General features: G+C 40.6%; 1 protein-coding gene across 1 annotated transcript in view; it reads left to right on the top strand.

Moving 5' to 3' along the window:
- The first annotated feature begins 618 nt into the window (after positions 1 to 618).
- The window catches only part of PNLIPRP3 (pancreatic lipase related protein 3), a 33,953-nt gene continuing 17,690 nt past the window's right edge, over positions 619 to 16,881 (top strand). Inside the window, exons 1-4 of the mRNA XM_032877287.1 lie at positions 619 to 821; positions 10,666 to 10,820; positions 15,537 to 15,656; positions 16,343 to 16,474. Of these exons, the coding sequence (XP_032733178.1) occupies positions 773 to 821; positions 10,666 to 10,820; positions 15,537 to 15,656; positions 16,343 to 16,474 (456 nt within the window). The 5' untranslated portion in view covers positions 619 to 772. The remainder of the gene's footprint in view (positions 822 to 10,665; positions 10,821 to 15,536; positions 15,657 to 16,342; positions 16,475 to 16,881) is intronic.

The following is a 16,881-nucleotide window of genomic DNA, read 5'->3' as shown; positions in this document are numbered from 1 at the left end:
GTAGTGGAAAAATAACTAATAAGATTAACTCTTAATATAGTACTATCTACCAGGTGCTATTCATATAGTAAGAATTCAATCACCCCAGTGACCCTATGAGGTAGGAACCATGATGATCCCCATTTTACAAATGAGGAAAGGTGCAGCTGAGGCTTACTAGCCTGAGGTCACCTCAAATAAGTAGCAGAGCCAGAATTTGGGCAACCCAGATGATTGGGCTCTAGATGACAATGCTACATTTTATTGCCCCATTATAATGGGCAGATTAGCCATTACTAGCTACGTTCATTGTTCAATTCATAATATTTTACATGGGTCTATTTGTAGTAAACCAATGTTTGCCCTCAGAAATGGGTTAGGGAAAGAATACTCAAAGTGCATAATCCTGACTTGGAAAAATTGTGCCTTTTAAATGTCATCTACCATCCCAAAGCCTTAAAATAACTTTCAAGAGTGACTCAGTCTGTGCTTAATCAAAATATTGCTAATGATGAAACAGCAAAACCTCAGAAGTTTTAATTACCAATCACCTAATGGAAGGCACGCCCTGCTCATTAAATCTCTCAACGTGGAGCTAGGAGCGTAGGCTCTGGCACATTTCTCTGCAGGACACAGGGATTAAAGGTCGTGTGAGCTCCATGCGCTTCTGGACCTAGAACTTAAATGTTAAGAGGTATCACTTTGAAGAAAATTGCTTAATATTTTATAGGGAAGTGACTTTACCAGTAAAAACCTTCAAGAAGAGTTGATGTGATTCTTAAAATCAACTTAGATGCTCCCACTTTGGATTGCTGCTCTCTTACTGTTCGGCACATCAACAGGTAAGACTCCTCATTTCTTAGTTCCTTGAAAATGGGGGTATCGTCACATCCAAAATGTGACTGACATGGGCTTTGAAATACTGGCTTTCTTTATATTTTGATTTACTTGTCATAAGGGAAATGCATCAACTTAGTAATACTAAGTCTGATGAGTATGTAAGCATCTATTTCCAATAAGATAAAAGTTGCTGGGTGGTCTCCTACTGGGCTCGCAGCTCTGCACTTACCAGCCTTATGGACTTGGTCGAGTAACTTATCTGTTAAAGTCTTAATTTCTTCACTTCTAAGAAAGGTATAGAGCAGTAAATGAAAAAATACATTCATATTTTTAATTTTAGTACCTGATTCACTGTACATGCTGAATGAATGAATGAATGAATGAATGAATGCATAATTAATGCCGATTAGAACTTCCAGGTTGATTTTTTTGTATTTGGATCATGATTTTGGGAAGGGCTTTTGGTCTGTGAACATTTCTTACACACTAATTCCACACTCATGTCTTGTGCTTTTTCTGTCCTTACGTATCTCCTATGTACTAGTTGGGTTTTCTCTGTTTTTACTTCCTTTTACTTTGTTTTGGATTTTTGTTAGTTTGTTTGTTTTAATTTTTTTTTAAAGATTTTATTTGTTTATTTGACAGACAGAGATCACAAGTAGGCAGAGAGAGAGGAGGAAGCAGGCTCTCTGCTCAGCAGGGAGCCTCACTCGGGGCTTGATCCCAGGACCCTGGGATCATGACCTGAGCTAAAGGCAGAGGCTTTAACCCATTGAGCCACCCAGGTGCCCCTGTTTGTTTTTACCTCCTGAAGCACAACAAAAGTTAGCTGATATGTTTTAACCAAAATAGAATCAAAGAATTTCAATGTCTTTAGTCCCTGCCCTCCAGCTCTTTACTATGGGATAAAAGTGGATGGAGCTATTGTTTGTTGTAGGATGTTCCAAGAAGGGGCAGGAAACGGCCTGATTTGATGTTGGAAGCCGTTAGACTGATGAAATCCAAAGCAGAACTGAGCAAGAGAAGTCAGCCCTGGTCTCTTTTCCCTTATCTGCCACATTCTTTTCTCAGGTGGTGTCTCCTCCTTCCAGAGTTCAGAGCCTCTTTCCCATCTCTACACACAGCCAACTCCTCAAAACCCTCTCCGAACAAGGATGCTTATCTGTTTTTATTTCAACCAACAAATACAATCACCTGTTGTGTGCCGGCCACTGGGTTCAGCTCTGGGCACACAGCGGTGATTGACAAGGCTTCCCTATGTCAGAAATGTTTGCTTCTCAGCAGGAAGTGATTTCTGTTTGAAGGCTTGTTGAATTAATCACAAATTGTAAAATGGCAGCTGCCAGAGAGCTGAACCCAAATAGACCTTGTTACAAATTTAATAGATGCCAGTATAGGTAGTAATACAGATGCGATGGAGAGTCAAATTTTCAATTATAGTATCTCTGTAATGAATGAATATGTGCCATGGAAATAAATAAATATATATGTGTATATATACACATACAATGTTTATATTAAATAATCTAAATTTCATATAATTACCTATTTTTTAAAAAATTGTTTGGCAACTAACTCTCTCCTCAGTTCCATCCTTACTTTGTTTAAATCCCATGGTCCATCACGTTCGCTCCTTATCATGCACATTGGACTTCTCTCTGTTAACTCTTGCTTCACTTGGCTTAAATCCAACACTTCATCTGCTTTGTGCAGCTGAATGTGCCTGGAGAAAAGCACATAGCCCGCTACTTGTCTCGCTGTGAATTCGTGGGTACCACGGAAGACCCTAAAGCTGCCAGGCCATCTCACTCCTCTTCTCTTGCCCATTCATTTGCCTGGGCTCCTAGGTTGTTTCGTTCCTTCCCCCTCCACTCAAACTTCCAACGCTTCCCTGCTCACCCCCCGCTGATGGCCTGGATGCCTATTTCAGCAGGAAAATGGAAACAAAGAGGCCTTCCCGGAGCTCCCAGTACCAGCTACATGGGTGCAGCTGTCCATACACTCTCCTCTTCTCTCTCTCACACAAGAGATAAGGTGTTTTGCTCCAACAAAGGCCAGTCCTTCCCCTATATATGTTTTAGAATCTGTCTCCTCTCATGTGCTCAAGGATCCTACTTCGCGATCTTCTATTTCTCCTGTCTCACCAATGTTCTTCCTCTCTTCTGGGACATTCCCAGCAGGACACAAACGTGTTGTTTCACCCATCTTTAAAACTCCCACTTCTAAGATGTGTACATAGGGTTTCTTATTTCTCCTCCCCTTATTTCTTGAACTCACTCCACTCGGGCTCTCACCCCAGAAACTACAACTTGTCATGGTCACCAGTCACTCCTGTGGTGACAAGCCCATGGTGAATTCTGCATCCTTATCTGTTTAGACCTGGCAGTATTTGGTATTTTTTATTGTCCCCTCCCCTGGTGACAGGGTTGCTTTTGGTGTGTGTGTGTGTGTGTGTGTGTGTGTGTGTGTGTGTTTAAGTTTTCAAGTTGGCTTCTAGAATGCCACACTCTTCCAGATTTCCTCTACTTCTTCAATGACTTCTTGGCAGTCTTGTTTGCCCTTTGCCTCTCATCTTCCTGATGTTTTAATGATGGATTGTCCTTGGATTCCATCCTGAGATCATCCCTCTTCTTTACCTGTCATCACTCCCTTGGTGATCTTATCCATATTCATGACGTCAAATACCAACTTTATGTTCAAGCCTTCCAAGTTCCTGTCTCCAGCTGAACTTCTCCCGGGAAGTCCCATCTCACGTCCTGCTGTTTCTGTGGCATCTCCACCATGTGTCTAATTCATATAAAAGCTACATATCCAGAGCTGAGCTCTTGATTCACTCTCAAACCTGTCCCTTCTAGAGTTTCTCCAACCCAATTAATGGCAACTCCAGTCTTCTAGGAACTTCGTCTGAAAACCTCAACATCATCCTCCACTTTTCTATCACACCTCTCTGCTAATTAATCAGTGAGTTCCTCTGAATCCTCTTTCACAATTTATCCAGAACCTGACCACTTCTCACCACCCACCCTGCTATCACCTTAACCTTTTGGACACCATTCTCTCTTGTCTAGTTGACTACAATAGCCTCTCCCCTTCTGCTTCAATCAGTTCTCAAAACAAAAGTCAGACTCAGTCAGTCTGCATCACTTTTTTGCTCAAGGCCCTCCAGTGGCTCTCCCCCTCACCTCAGAGGAAACGCCAACTCCTTCCAATGATCTGCCAAGCACTGGATGCTATAGTTCTCTGTAAACTTTCTAAACACCATCCCTGCTACTTGTCTACCATCCCTTATTCAACCCCCTGGGAATACATTCTGGCACTCCAATTATATTTTATTTTAGAAAGAGACTATGGTAAGTACACTGTAAAATACAAAACCTCAAGAGGAATTCCAGGGTAGCAACCTGTAAACAACCACACAGATATTTTTGTAGTAAAATCTATGAATACTCCTAGTAAGTGGGATAATGAGTACACACACACACACACACACACACACACACACACACAGTTAAGTCAGTTTCTGTTGCCAAATGAGTCTGCTGCAAACTGAAAAACAAATGAAAAAGTCAACACCCCACTTCTTTTCCCCAGAGATTTTTAGATTTTGAAACTGCAGAATCAGGGGTTGTAGACCTGTCTCTTCTTGCTGATCCCTCAGCTCTGGTCAGGGTGAACTCCTTGTAATTCCTCTGTCACACTGAGCATGCTCCTTCCCCCAGAGGCTGGTACGTTCCCTTCCCTCTGCCTAGAATGCTGCCTTCCACCAGAAATTCCCATAGTGTGCTCCTCACCCCTTTCGACTATGGATTCAAATGCCTCCCATTTTAGGGGCACCTGGGTGGCTCAGTTGTTAAGCATCTGACTCTTGATCTCAGCTCAGGTCTGGCGCTCAGGGTCATGAGTTCAAGCCCCATGTTGAACTCCACACTGGGCATGGAGCCTACTTAAGAAAAGAAAAAATGTCACCTAGAAACCCCTTCTCACCTGAATATACATGCACTTTCAGTTAATTTATGTGTTTTTATTCATTGTCCCCACAACCCCACTAGACTCTACTCCATGAAGATTAGGATTATTTCTTCCACTGTTGAATCCCCAGTGCTGAGAACAGTGTCGGGTGCATAATAGACACTCAAATAAATATTTCTTTAATAAATTAATGAATCTATTTTCAAGATTTTTTTGTCATTGGAAAATGCTGCTCACAGTAAGAGAGAAATGATTCATTTAGAAAGTGGAAATTAAGAAAATATGAACTGATATGCCAACTTTATATGATTTCTTAACCAATTAAACCTAGCTTCATGTATTATGCTGTATTTCAAATGCTCTTTTAAAGAACTTTTAGGTCAAAAAGGAAATAAATCACTTCAATTGCAGAATATATCAAAATATAATGACTCAAGAACTGAAGAAATTAGAAAAAGAACAAGTAATATTGAAGGAAGAATTTCATTAATTAAAATAAATGTAGAGGTTAACGCATTAGAAAAACAGGAGAAAGGAATATAATTGATAGATACGTGTGATGGTTGCTTAATAAAACTTAAGAAATAGAAAACCATGCCGACAGATTTAAATAAACAACGGGAAATAACCACAGGTATGGAAGAAATTAAAATGATTATACTTTGTATAAATTCAGGCCAAGAGAAATGAAATTCTAGATGAAAATCTTACTCTTTACACCAAAATAAATCTCAGATCGGTGAACATTTAAAGTAAAACTGAAACAAGAAACGTATAAAAGAAAACAGAGTGGAATTGTGAATTAACTTGAAGTAAAGAATACTTTTCTAAATAAGGTGAAACCCCAAAACCATAAAGGAAAAGATTAATCATTTTTTGAATAAAATGTGAAACTTCTATAAAACAAAAATACAAAGAGCAAACTAGAATATCTTTTCTCAATATCTGACTGGAAAGCAGCAAATCGTATTTGAAGAGTTTTTACAAATAGGAAAAAAGCAAACTTCAGAAAAAGTGCATAGGACACAAAGATCTCACCCACAGATGTGCAAAGGGGCAGAAATGCACAAGATATTCAGGTGTGCGGGTAATTCAAGAAATGCACATTTAAATGACAAAAGGCTTTTCCTTCCGGTGGCACCTATAAAAATGTAAACCCGGTACCCTTCCATGGCAGACTATATTATTGTCCCCCATTATTTACTCCCTGTCCCTGGAAGAGGACTCTGTAGCCTCAGCCCCACCTTTGGCCACAGGATGTACAAAGACAGTCCAAGTCTCAATGCCTGTGTGAAGAGCCTTTACCCGCTTTCTCTCTGCCCCAAGAGCATCATGTTCTGAAAAAGGGTCTCTTTAGCTTAGATCTGGAGTGAAAAGGACTGGTAAATCAGAGCCACAGCGAACCTAAAACTATTGCAGCCAAAATGTAACATAAATGAGAAATAAACCCTTATTTTGGTAAGACAAGGAGATTTGGAGGCTCTTGCTTACCACAGGCAAAAGCTAATTAATTAATGTTCCTCTCGATTCTACTTAGTGATAGAATGAGCTGCTTGATGGTCCATATTTTACCACTTAACAGCAGTGACTCATTGGGCAAGAGTGATTGCTTTTTCTAAGTGTCCACTTCCTCAACTACGTGACACTTAGGGCTCAGTCTGTTTTTGCTGTTTTAATTATTATTAGTAAGATACAGAAGCCACACTGAACATAATTTGGAGAAGCAGTACTCTTTTTTTTTCTGTTGTAACTTATTTTATTTTCATTTTTTTATTTTTTAAAAGATTTTTATTTATTTATTTATTTATTTGACAGATAGAGATCACAAGTAGGCAGAGAGAGAGAGAGAGGAGGAAGCAGGCTCCCTGCTGAGCAGAGAGCCTGATGCGGGGCTCGATCCCAGGACCCTGAGATCATGAACTGAGCTGAAGGCAGAGGCTTTAACCCACTGAGCCACCCAGGCGCCCCTAACTTTTATTTTATTATTAAAGTAATCATTATTAATCATTGAAAATTTAAGACCATAGATAAGGATAAAGAAAATAAAAACTATGCGTTCTCATCACTGTCAATATTTTGAAGCACTTCCTTTAAATTTTATTTTTCCCCATGCATTTTAAATAAAACCATACATAGTTCTGCTACCTACCTGCCCTTTCCCCCCAACCCTGTATCATTCTCACTTTATTACTGACTGCATTAGAGATCTCTGTAAACATTTTCAATGGCTGCATATCTTCAAGGCTACCATTTTAAAACTATATTCTTTGTTTTATATTGGCCCAATAACAACTTACTGATTTTATAGAAAACATGTTATTTTTAAAGAACTATTAATCTTTCAATTCTTTTCTTTAAATGGCTTTAGTGCCTTATGATGTTGACCAGTCTCCTTCATCACATGTAGTTTCTTCTAACTTTATGCTCTTTCAGTGGGCATTTCCTTATGAAAAAGGACATGGTGACCAATAACCCTGGTAAGTTACAAACATTGAGAATGGACAATATTTATAACAACCTTCATTTCAAAATCCAAACTCACTTCCATAGACTGAATGATGTAGTTAAGAATTTGTGTGTTGGAGAGGGGGGAGCCATGTAACCCAAAAAAACAAAGGCAGCTGGACATTCTAGGAAAAAACAGAAGGTTCTATTAGAATAGCATGATCTAGGGGCATCTGGGTGGCTAAGCCATCTGACTCTTGATTTCAGCTCAGGTCATGATCTCAGAGTCCTGAGATGGAGCCCTGAGTCAGGTTTATGCTTGGCACAGAGACTGCTTGAGATTCTCTCTCTCCCCCTGCCCATCCCCACCATGCTCTCTCTCTCTCTCTCAAATACATGTATCTTAAAAAAATAAAATACACAATCCAAATGTAAACTCATTGGTCCAAATCAGAACTGCATATATGTGTGCTTCAACAGAAAAAACAGAATAGATTCCAAGCAGGAGAAATGTTGATTGAGGAGCTGTACTGTATTAGGAATATATGGAAGAGGGCACATGTTTACTCTTGCAACAAGAGAAAACAAAGGCAACCAGAGAATCCAGGAAAATGAATGGCATAAGAAAAGCATAATCCAAATATGGAGGAAACTAAAATGACACTGATGTTGAGCAAATCGTGTCTATGAAAAGATCATTCATTTGAATCTTCTCCTCAGAAGGGAATGGGTAGCTGAATAATGAGGTGCAGACAAGGAAATGTAATTATAGCATGCTAACTGGCTCTGAAAGGAAAAATATTTATCTAGTCATAATAATATGTCTCTGTTTATTGATATTCAATTTTTTGGAGCCAGTCTACAGATAAAACACGAAAGACTTAATTATGATTACAGAGCAAATTCTGAATGTTATCAACTTTGACGGTATGAAAGTCAAAGTGTGGCTGGCAGCCTTTGGAAGATGGAAGGGAAGAAGACAGGCAACACGGCTTAAGCCTTGTCTTGCAAAGGTAGGGAGTCAGGTTATGAGAAGTAGCAGGTATGGATCAAAAAAGAAAAGAGTACTGGGGCACCTGGGGTGGCTCACTCGGTTAAGCATCTGACTCTTGCTTTTGGCTCAGGTCATAATCTCAGGGACATGAGATCGAGCCTAACGGTCCACTTAAGATTCTCTCTCTCCCTCTTCCTCTACCCCTCCCTCTCCCTCTTCCTCTACCCCTCCAGCCCCCTTGTTCTCTCTCTCTCTCAAAAAGAAAAAAAAAGAAGAAGATGATGATGATAATGATTACTATTTAAGTTTATAGTGGAAACCAGGGTGCCTGGGTGGCTCAGTGGGTTAAGCCGCTGCTTTTGACTCAGGTCATGATCCCAGGGTCCTGGGATCGAGTCCCACATCGGGCTCTCTGCTCAGCGGGGAGCCTGTTTCTCCCCCCCGGCTCCCCGCCTACTTGTGATCTCTGTCTGTCAAAGAAGTTTATAGTGGAAGCCATTAGATGAGCTCAAAACAACGTTACTGACTGTAGAGGAGGAGGACTTAAGACAATGTGGAGAGAATTGTCCTGTAGGAACTCTTGCCCCCCAGCTTCATGTCAGCCCTTGCCCGGCCAGCACTGGGACGCTCAACCACCGTTCCCCCTGTTCAGCCATTCCCAGAGAAGCACTGTCATCAGGGACACTAGAGGGACACCGAGGCTCCAGGATGAAAAAAGGAGGTGCTCCTTCCTGTTGGCTCCTGGTTCCTGTCCGTGTTTTTCCAGCAGTGACTTGTCACCCCTGCATGAACAATTGTCCAGTAGCAGCTGATGGCTCTGGTTTGCAGCTGTTCTAAAACCCCCGGTGCATGGGGTACCAGGGGTACCTGGTGCCCACTTAAAGATGCCAGCACTACCCGGCTAGCACCCCTCTTCAGGGACTGAACCCCAGCTCGGGAGACAGCACCCTGGCCCGGGTCTAGCAGCCCTTCCTCCAAGTTTCCTCATTTGAATAAACAAACCTCTTCTGTGTCTCCCACCAGACCCTGCCAGTAGCTGCTCCCTGCAGTTGTCACCTGGGAGCTGCTATCTGGTCCCCTTTTTGCCTTTGGTTTGCCAATATCTGATTAATGACGATTCATTGTATTAAACTCTCACAGTTAAAAATAAGCGGTGTGATTTGTTTCTTGCCCTGATCCTGGCTGATCCCAAGAACAGGTGGGTTAAATCTTCATTTATTACTGTAGTGAGTTAATAGATCATGTGTGACTAAAGTTATTATATCAAAACTTAGTGGGGTAAGTGTGTTATATAGAGAGATGGGGGTGACCACCAGAATAACTGTCACCTCTGGGGACAGGGCTGGGTTTGGGGGTGAGGAGGGGATGTTGCTCACCTGTACAATTTCTTTTTAAAAATTTAATTCTCTGTCCTCTCTCTTTATATTTATTGTGGAACCTCATTGGTAGGGAATGGAGAAAATGCAGTATCTCCTAAAATTTTAAAGTAAAATCTGGTGGACTTGGAAGTCAAAGTCTGATTTGCCATATTTTGGTAAATGGAAGAAAACCCTCAAATTCAAGTCTTCAAACAGCTCTAGTCACTAGTAACAAATAATCCTAAAATGAACAAATGAAAACCAATGTAATAAGTAATAATAAATTGAATACATAATTCATTAATAAGTTGAACAAATAATAGCAATTATAACTGAATAAATTAAGTTATTCCTCCATTAAACAACAGGAAATGAAGTTGTTTTGACTATTAAATGAAAAAGAAAAGCCCGGTTGAAAAGACAAAGAAAAGTCAGTGGATGGCAGAAATATTAAGACTCAGTTTCCCCAAAGCTTCTCATTGTAGAGATGAGTGGGGTGAGCTCCAGACAGAAGAGACTTGGTTACAACTGAATGAAATTTTGCTGTCACTGTGCTCTCAGGAGACCTATGCTGGACCTATGCTGTCCCTGTGCTCTCAGGAGACCTATACCTCTCAGGTATAGTGTTGGGCTCTGGGGACTCCAAGGTCCCTTTCAGCAAAAATTTCACTCTCATAAGAAAAGGCAGGAATTCAGGGAACACTCAGTATCTATGTCTAGGCCCATTCACAAGGGTTGTCTTGGGTGATAGGTAATCTTCCTATCAGGGCTGTAAGGTAGTGGGATTAACTCTACTTTGCAGAGGACATAAAAGAAAAAAGAATTGTCCAAAGTCAGGAATATCTGATTCCAAAGCTCCTATGCTCTCCTTTGTGGCACTGTGATCTGCAAAGTCATAGTCATAAATAATAGGAGGAGGGTGGTGGCAGAAGGGGAGTGGAGAGCATTCTTTAAAGAGAGTCTCCCTGAGCCGAATTTGTTTGACTTAAAGCCCTATTTCAATGAACCATTGTGGTGGGAAACCCAGCCTCTCTCTGGACCTGGTTCCTATAATACTAACACTCCATCTTTTTGCTGCAGGAAAAGAAGTTTGCTATGAAAGGGTGGGGTGCTTTAAAGACGGTTTACCATGGACTGGGACCTTGTCAAGACAGTTGGCAGGTTTGCCCTGGTCTCCAGAGGAGATAAACACTCGCTTTCTGCTCTACACTAGACATAATCCCAAAGTCTATCAGGTAAGCTAACTTGCTGCCTTCACACATAGGTTATTCTACATCAGAAGATGTAGCTATAGATACAGAAGGCCTAGGTTTAGTAACTTACTCTGGCACAAACTACTGATTTAAAGGCCAATATTTCTTTTTAGTATTGTGAGCCAGATTTTCTTGTCATATTATTTGTTCTAGTACTTAAATATAAAGATTGCTCTGCATCTGTTGTTTCATATGAAATGAATTTGATACTCCATTCGATTAATATACTAATTGAGAACTTTCCACAGGTAAGACTAGGGACAAGCAACAGTATTTATCATGTTTCAAAATTGATTAAATAAGATAGTATCTTGTTTATTGTATTAGGGAAAATAGGGTATGTAAACAATTAACTTCTGTTGCAGCACCAACTATAATCTGTTACGTAAGATACAAAAAAAGGAATCTGGGAGCGTGGTGAGGAAAGGCTTACCTTCCCCTTGGGGGTGGGACGGGAACCAGGAAAGGCTTTGAGGAAGACACCTGTTTGAGGTGTGTCCCGCAGAGTGGGCAGGGTTTGTGTAAGCAGAGACACACAGGGAAGTGACAAATGAAGTGGTGTGGATGAAAGAAAGCCTGCAGAGTATGTCTGATGTCATGTCGAGTTGGACGGAGGACAGAGAGGAAGTGCTCGAGTATGGAGTCAGTTAGAAAAGTAGTTTAGAGATGAATTCTAGGGGACTAGAATCTTCCTGGGGACTCTGGGTTTTATTCCGTGAGCCATGAGGCCCCAGTGGGAGTTTTTAACGAGGCTATAGGTTTTTTACCCTGGCTGCAGTGAACCTTCTTGGACCGGAGCTGGGAGAGCCTGCAGGTGATTGCCAGACCATGTAGTACCGAGCCGCCCAACACGCTAATCATGAGCTACATGGGTATTAAAACTAAATAAAATGAAAAATTCCATTTTTCAGCTGCACCAGCCACATATCACGTGCTCAGTAGCCCTCTGTGGCTAGTGGCTACCATTTTGGACCATGCAAATATAGGCTATTTCCACTGTCTCAGAAAGTTCTATTTGAGAGTGCTAGAAAACCAGACTCAGGGAACTACCTTGAGCCAGAGCAAGGGCACGAGTATGAGAACAGAAGACCGACATGATAAACATCCTAAACTGTCCTGAGATATCACACATGAGTCACAGGAAGAATAATGATGTCTTGTCAAGAAAACTTGATTGGGGATGCAGGAGAATGAGTTACATTTTGGACCAGTGAGGTTTGGGCCGGCTATCGGATATTTGCATCTTATAGTTCAGTAGGCAGTCTAGAGCTGGAAAAAGAGATGTCAAAGTCTTTCACCCCGAGGTGAGAGTTGAAACCCAAAGAGTGATGTGATCTTAGGGGCACAGAAAAAAAGCATGATACTAGACCTAAGTGGAGCAAAGGCCAGAGAACAAGCACTCCACGGTGCAAGATAATTTCCCATCTCTACCTGCTCCTGTATCACCCTGAGACTCATTTTCCATCAGACCCAGCCAAGACACCATACCAACAGAATCTGATATGTAGCTTTCCACTGACCAGACACACATGTACGTAGGGGCACTCGGCTCTTCACTGAAATCCGCCCTTTGCTCTATCGATGACAGCTCTATCCAAAACAAAGAGGAAAAGCCCTTAATTGGGGTCCAGAGAAATTTACAGAGAAAGTGTACTCAAAAGTGTGATTTCCGTAACTATCAAAAAACCAAGAGAGGAATGTTCCTCAGCTTTAAAAAGAAATGGCGTTGCGGCAGATGCCACAACATGGATGAACCTTAAAAACATCTTACAAACTTAAATAAGCAAAGACACAAAAGGACAAGCATGGTCCGTTCCATGAAATTCCCATTATATGAAACCCCTAGAATAGTCGAATTCATAGAGATAGAAAAGTAGGATAATAGTTACCAGGGGATGAGGGAGGGGACATTGGGGAGTTACTATTTCAGGGTACAGGATTTCAGTTTGGGATGATAAAAAATTCCTTGAGAGGGACAGTACTGATAGTTACACAACAATGCTGATGACTTCATGTTACTAAATTGTATACTTCAAAATGGTTAAGATGGTAATTCTTGTGTTATATCTATTTTGCCACCATTTTTTCTAATGTAAAGGGAATCTGTTGAATATAAAAGTTTTGGAGCACCTTTGCTCTCTGGTTAGAACTTTAGGGTACATGTGTGTATTCAGGACTAACTGAACCCCTGGTCTTGGTCCTTAGTCCTTCTACATAGTGGCCATGCACTTGAACTTCCACAGAGCACGGGCACCAAAACAGGTGATAAAGGTCAGTCTTTGGGAGAATGTGGACCCTAAAGGCAATGAAGAGACTGTCAGACACTGAGTACTCTCCTAATAAAGGGACCATAAAGGCAACATTCCTCATGTCTTTTCCACTCCCTTCCATCTGGAAAAAACCCTGTGACAAACCAGATCTGTACTTGAATTTTGCAGTGGATGGAAGCCTGAGGGTTTGGTGTTCAAGTGTTTTATACCAACAGTCAGGATACAGGTTGGGTCAACGTACAATACTAAAAACCTCGATGGCCCCAGGGTTGGCCCATATGCTACACTTGGTGTATGAGAAAGCAGAAGTTAACCATGAAGTGGTTTAATGTTCTCTTTTCCCAGAGGGAGGGCTTTTAAAGCTAACCGTGGTGCTTTGGAGAGTCCCAGGTCTTCACAGCTATAATTCTATAAGAATGAATCCAATCTGCCATCCCCCACAGCGGCTCATACAGTTAGTCACTGGTGGTGATGCACATTTTGCACAATTATGGTGGTTTCTGGGCCTGCAGCTTTTCTCTAGGCTGACATACCTAACTGGTGACTACTTTTGACTGACTACAGATGAGATCACCGAGAGAGTAGCCATGCTCTGTGGAATGGGTTGATCTCATACCAGGTAGGCTCTGTGATTCTTCAATGATAACGTTAAAAGTAAAGGTCTGAGCACCCAGCTAAACATTGAAACTTTACCTAGCCCTTTCTTAGGATAACCCCTTCTGTCTTGAAACCCTTTTATGGCTCCGTCCTTGCTGCAGCAGAAGCTGAGGTGTCCTCTTTGAGTTGATTCCATGGTGTTGTTTCCTGTTTTCTAGGTTAGTATGTCATTTCACAGGGGTGTGCCAGATTGAATACGAAGAGAACAAAAGTGTTTTTCTACCTTTCCTACTTTATTGAATTCTTCAAGGCTTTTGTGACAGTAGAGGATGCTGGGATCCCATAAGAGTTGTTAGATTGACACTTTGAAGCTTTCACAAGGCCTCACATCCAGCCTCCAGCTCTTCTCACAACGTAGAAAGATTAAACAAACTTTTTCTACCAAATCCCCTTTCTCAAATAGAACTTTAGGGTACAAATAGGTTTGGGGTGTTTTTTTCTTTTCTTTTCTTTTCTTTTTTTTTTTTTTTTGTCACAGAAATAAAAATACGGTTGGTTGTTTAAGGAGCTCCAGCTGGGGTTAGAATTAACATCTGGATTCTTTTAAATATGTAGATGGACAAATGTTTTTGTGTTTGGATTCCATTATTCAGTACAGCAGCGCTTCCAAAAAAAAAAAAAGCCCAGATACATTTGATTTTCTTATCTGTCTCAACAAATCCCATATCTGCTCTGGGCCATATCAGTAAAGAACAGTATGATCAGACCCCAACTTGAGAGCTCGGTGGTAGAACATGTGACTTCAGGGAAAGACCACGTGGGTTTCAACCGCTATACCAGGACTTGTTGGCTGGAGGGCCTTTGGACAAGTGACTTGACTTCTCATTGTGCCCTTTCCTAATCTGTAAAGTTAGTACCTACCTCACAGTGTCACAGAGGGTGAATGAGATACACCTGGCACATACGAGTGTAGCTATATTATAATGACTACGTTAGTCAATTTAGGATTCTCCTAACTGCTTGCTTACCATCCTGGAGCTATTTTAACTAGCCCGCAAGTTGTATGATCAACTTGCATGTTACTGTTAAACACAGGGCTAGGAATAGGCCCTTCCTTCGATGGATCTTTGCTGTGGGATTCGCCACTGTCCAACTTGCAACTCGCTGATTAGAGGGCTCATCTTTTTTTTCTCAAAATAGAATTTTGAGCATTTCTTAGAGCGTGCCTTTTCATGTTTCTTTTAAGAACGAAATCACTTCAGTTCCTAGTATCGCTTAAATTGAGTTTGGTTGGTTATAAAAACAATCCAACAAAATACAAGAAATACGAAAGAACATTTAAGGTAATTACATAAGATGATCATTAATACGCTATTGTGCTGCATGTGGTGAGATCCTAAACTTTATTCCCTCCCCCATAAAGTGGGGTGAACAATCTCTTTTGCCGCCTTGTCAGCGTTTCCTAAGCCTCAAGCAGCACACGGCTCATGGATTCCACGGGCAGCAGAGAAGTAAGTGCTAGAAAAAGTAAGGCTGACGGGAGCCCTGACCGCAACTGACCCAGCATTGTCTTAAACCTTGCCCTAAAACCAAACATTTTTCTTTCCTTTCCTTGTGATTACATTTATATATTATATTTGATAACGCATTAATAATTTCTTGGTACCTTGCCGTGTGTAGCAGTAACTATTTCTTTGGTAAAAATGTATTAAAGAAGATTGTTAAAAATCAAATGTAGTGGAAGACTTTTGAGCAGACTTGGAATAATTCTACTAAGTGTCAAATAATTTTGAATTATTATTTTACCTTAATCTCTTTTCACTTGAAACAGGAGATCAGTGCAATTAATTATCTAACTATCCAAACCTCACACTTTGGGACAGACAAGATGACCCGTATTAACATACCTGGATGGAAATCAGATGGAAAATGGCAGCAAGACATGTGCAATGTATGATACGAATAGACTCTTCTTTATACTGGTATAAAAGCTGTATGTTTAATGGGAATGTACTTTGCATATATTAATGCATATTCATGAAAAATCCTCCATTCGGTTACTCACATTGTCCCTGTCCCAAGGCCCCAAATGAATTATCCCTTTCCCATTTATACCCACTTATTATGAATTGCATAGATTATAATGGGAGCATATTTCTTTGTAATTATTCTTTGATAAAGTCTCACTTTTGACAAAAGATTGAATGATACGATAAATTTCTCACTTAAGGGAAAAAATTTTCCAGGTTCACTTCAAGAAATTAATTTTCCTCCCTTACACTCAAGATTAATAGACTAACATAGTAAGCAATTAATTATTTATAAAGCCATATAGTATAGTAGAGTCAGGCTGCCTGAATTCATACCGTGGTTCTATGTACCACAATCGTGGCTAAGTTTAATTAACTTGTCCGTGCTTTGGATTCTTTATCTGTAAAAAGGATTAAGTAAGATGATATATATAAAAGGTTTAGGGCAGAACCTAATGTGTACTCTGTTCTCAATACCTGGTAGTGTTATTTCTTTTTTCTTTTTTCTTTTTTCCCAGTGTTATTTCTTATTCTGGAATCCATTGCTCAGTCACTTTGGCTTTTTTTAATTCTTCTTTCTTACATACATAATAAATCTTTGTGCCAGGTGTTACTGAAAGCGGAAGACGTGAATTGCATTAACATAGACTGGATTAACGGTTCGTTGGAATACATCGACGCCGTCAACAATCTGCGTGTTGTTGGGGCTGAGGTGGCGTATTTTATTGATGTTCTCATGGTAAGAAAAGTTGATTTTTTAAAATTGTGTTTAATTAGTTTTGCATCATAACGCTGAGGATTTGCGTTGATTTTATGGCTTTTTTTTATTGCTCACACAACTTCTAAGCATGTTGTGAGATATTAAGCATTCCATATGGTGACCAGGAAAGGGAAGTGACTTCTTGGAAAAGAAGTGCCTGTGATTCTACAAAGCGCCACTTGGTGGCAGTGTCCCTTCACAGGCTCCTCACCCAAGAATTTCCCCACCCCTAACCCCACCCCCAAGGTCATGTCCCGGGTTGGCTTGTAAGACTGTCTCCTGCCAGTTAGTTTTTGTCCCATCGTAAACCTATCCTTAATGATTATAAACTATTCCCATCTTATGAATACCATTTGCTGGGAATGTGAACTACATGGTCCCACAGA

The sequence above is a fragment of the Lontra canadensis genome, unplaced genomic scaffold (genome assembly GCF_010015895.1).
Source record: "Lontra canadensis isolate GAN:19392208 unplaced genomic scaffold, GSC_riverotter_1.0 scaffold3, whole genome shotgun sequence".
NCBI lineage: Eukaryota > Metazoa > Chordata > Mammalia > Carnivora > Mustelidae > Lontra > Lontra canadensis.
Note: the sequence above shows the minus strand (reverse complement) of the source record. Positions and strands in the feature narration are given on the sequence as shown.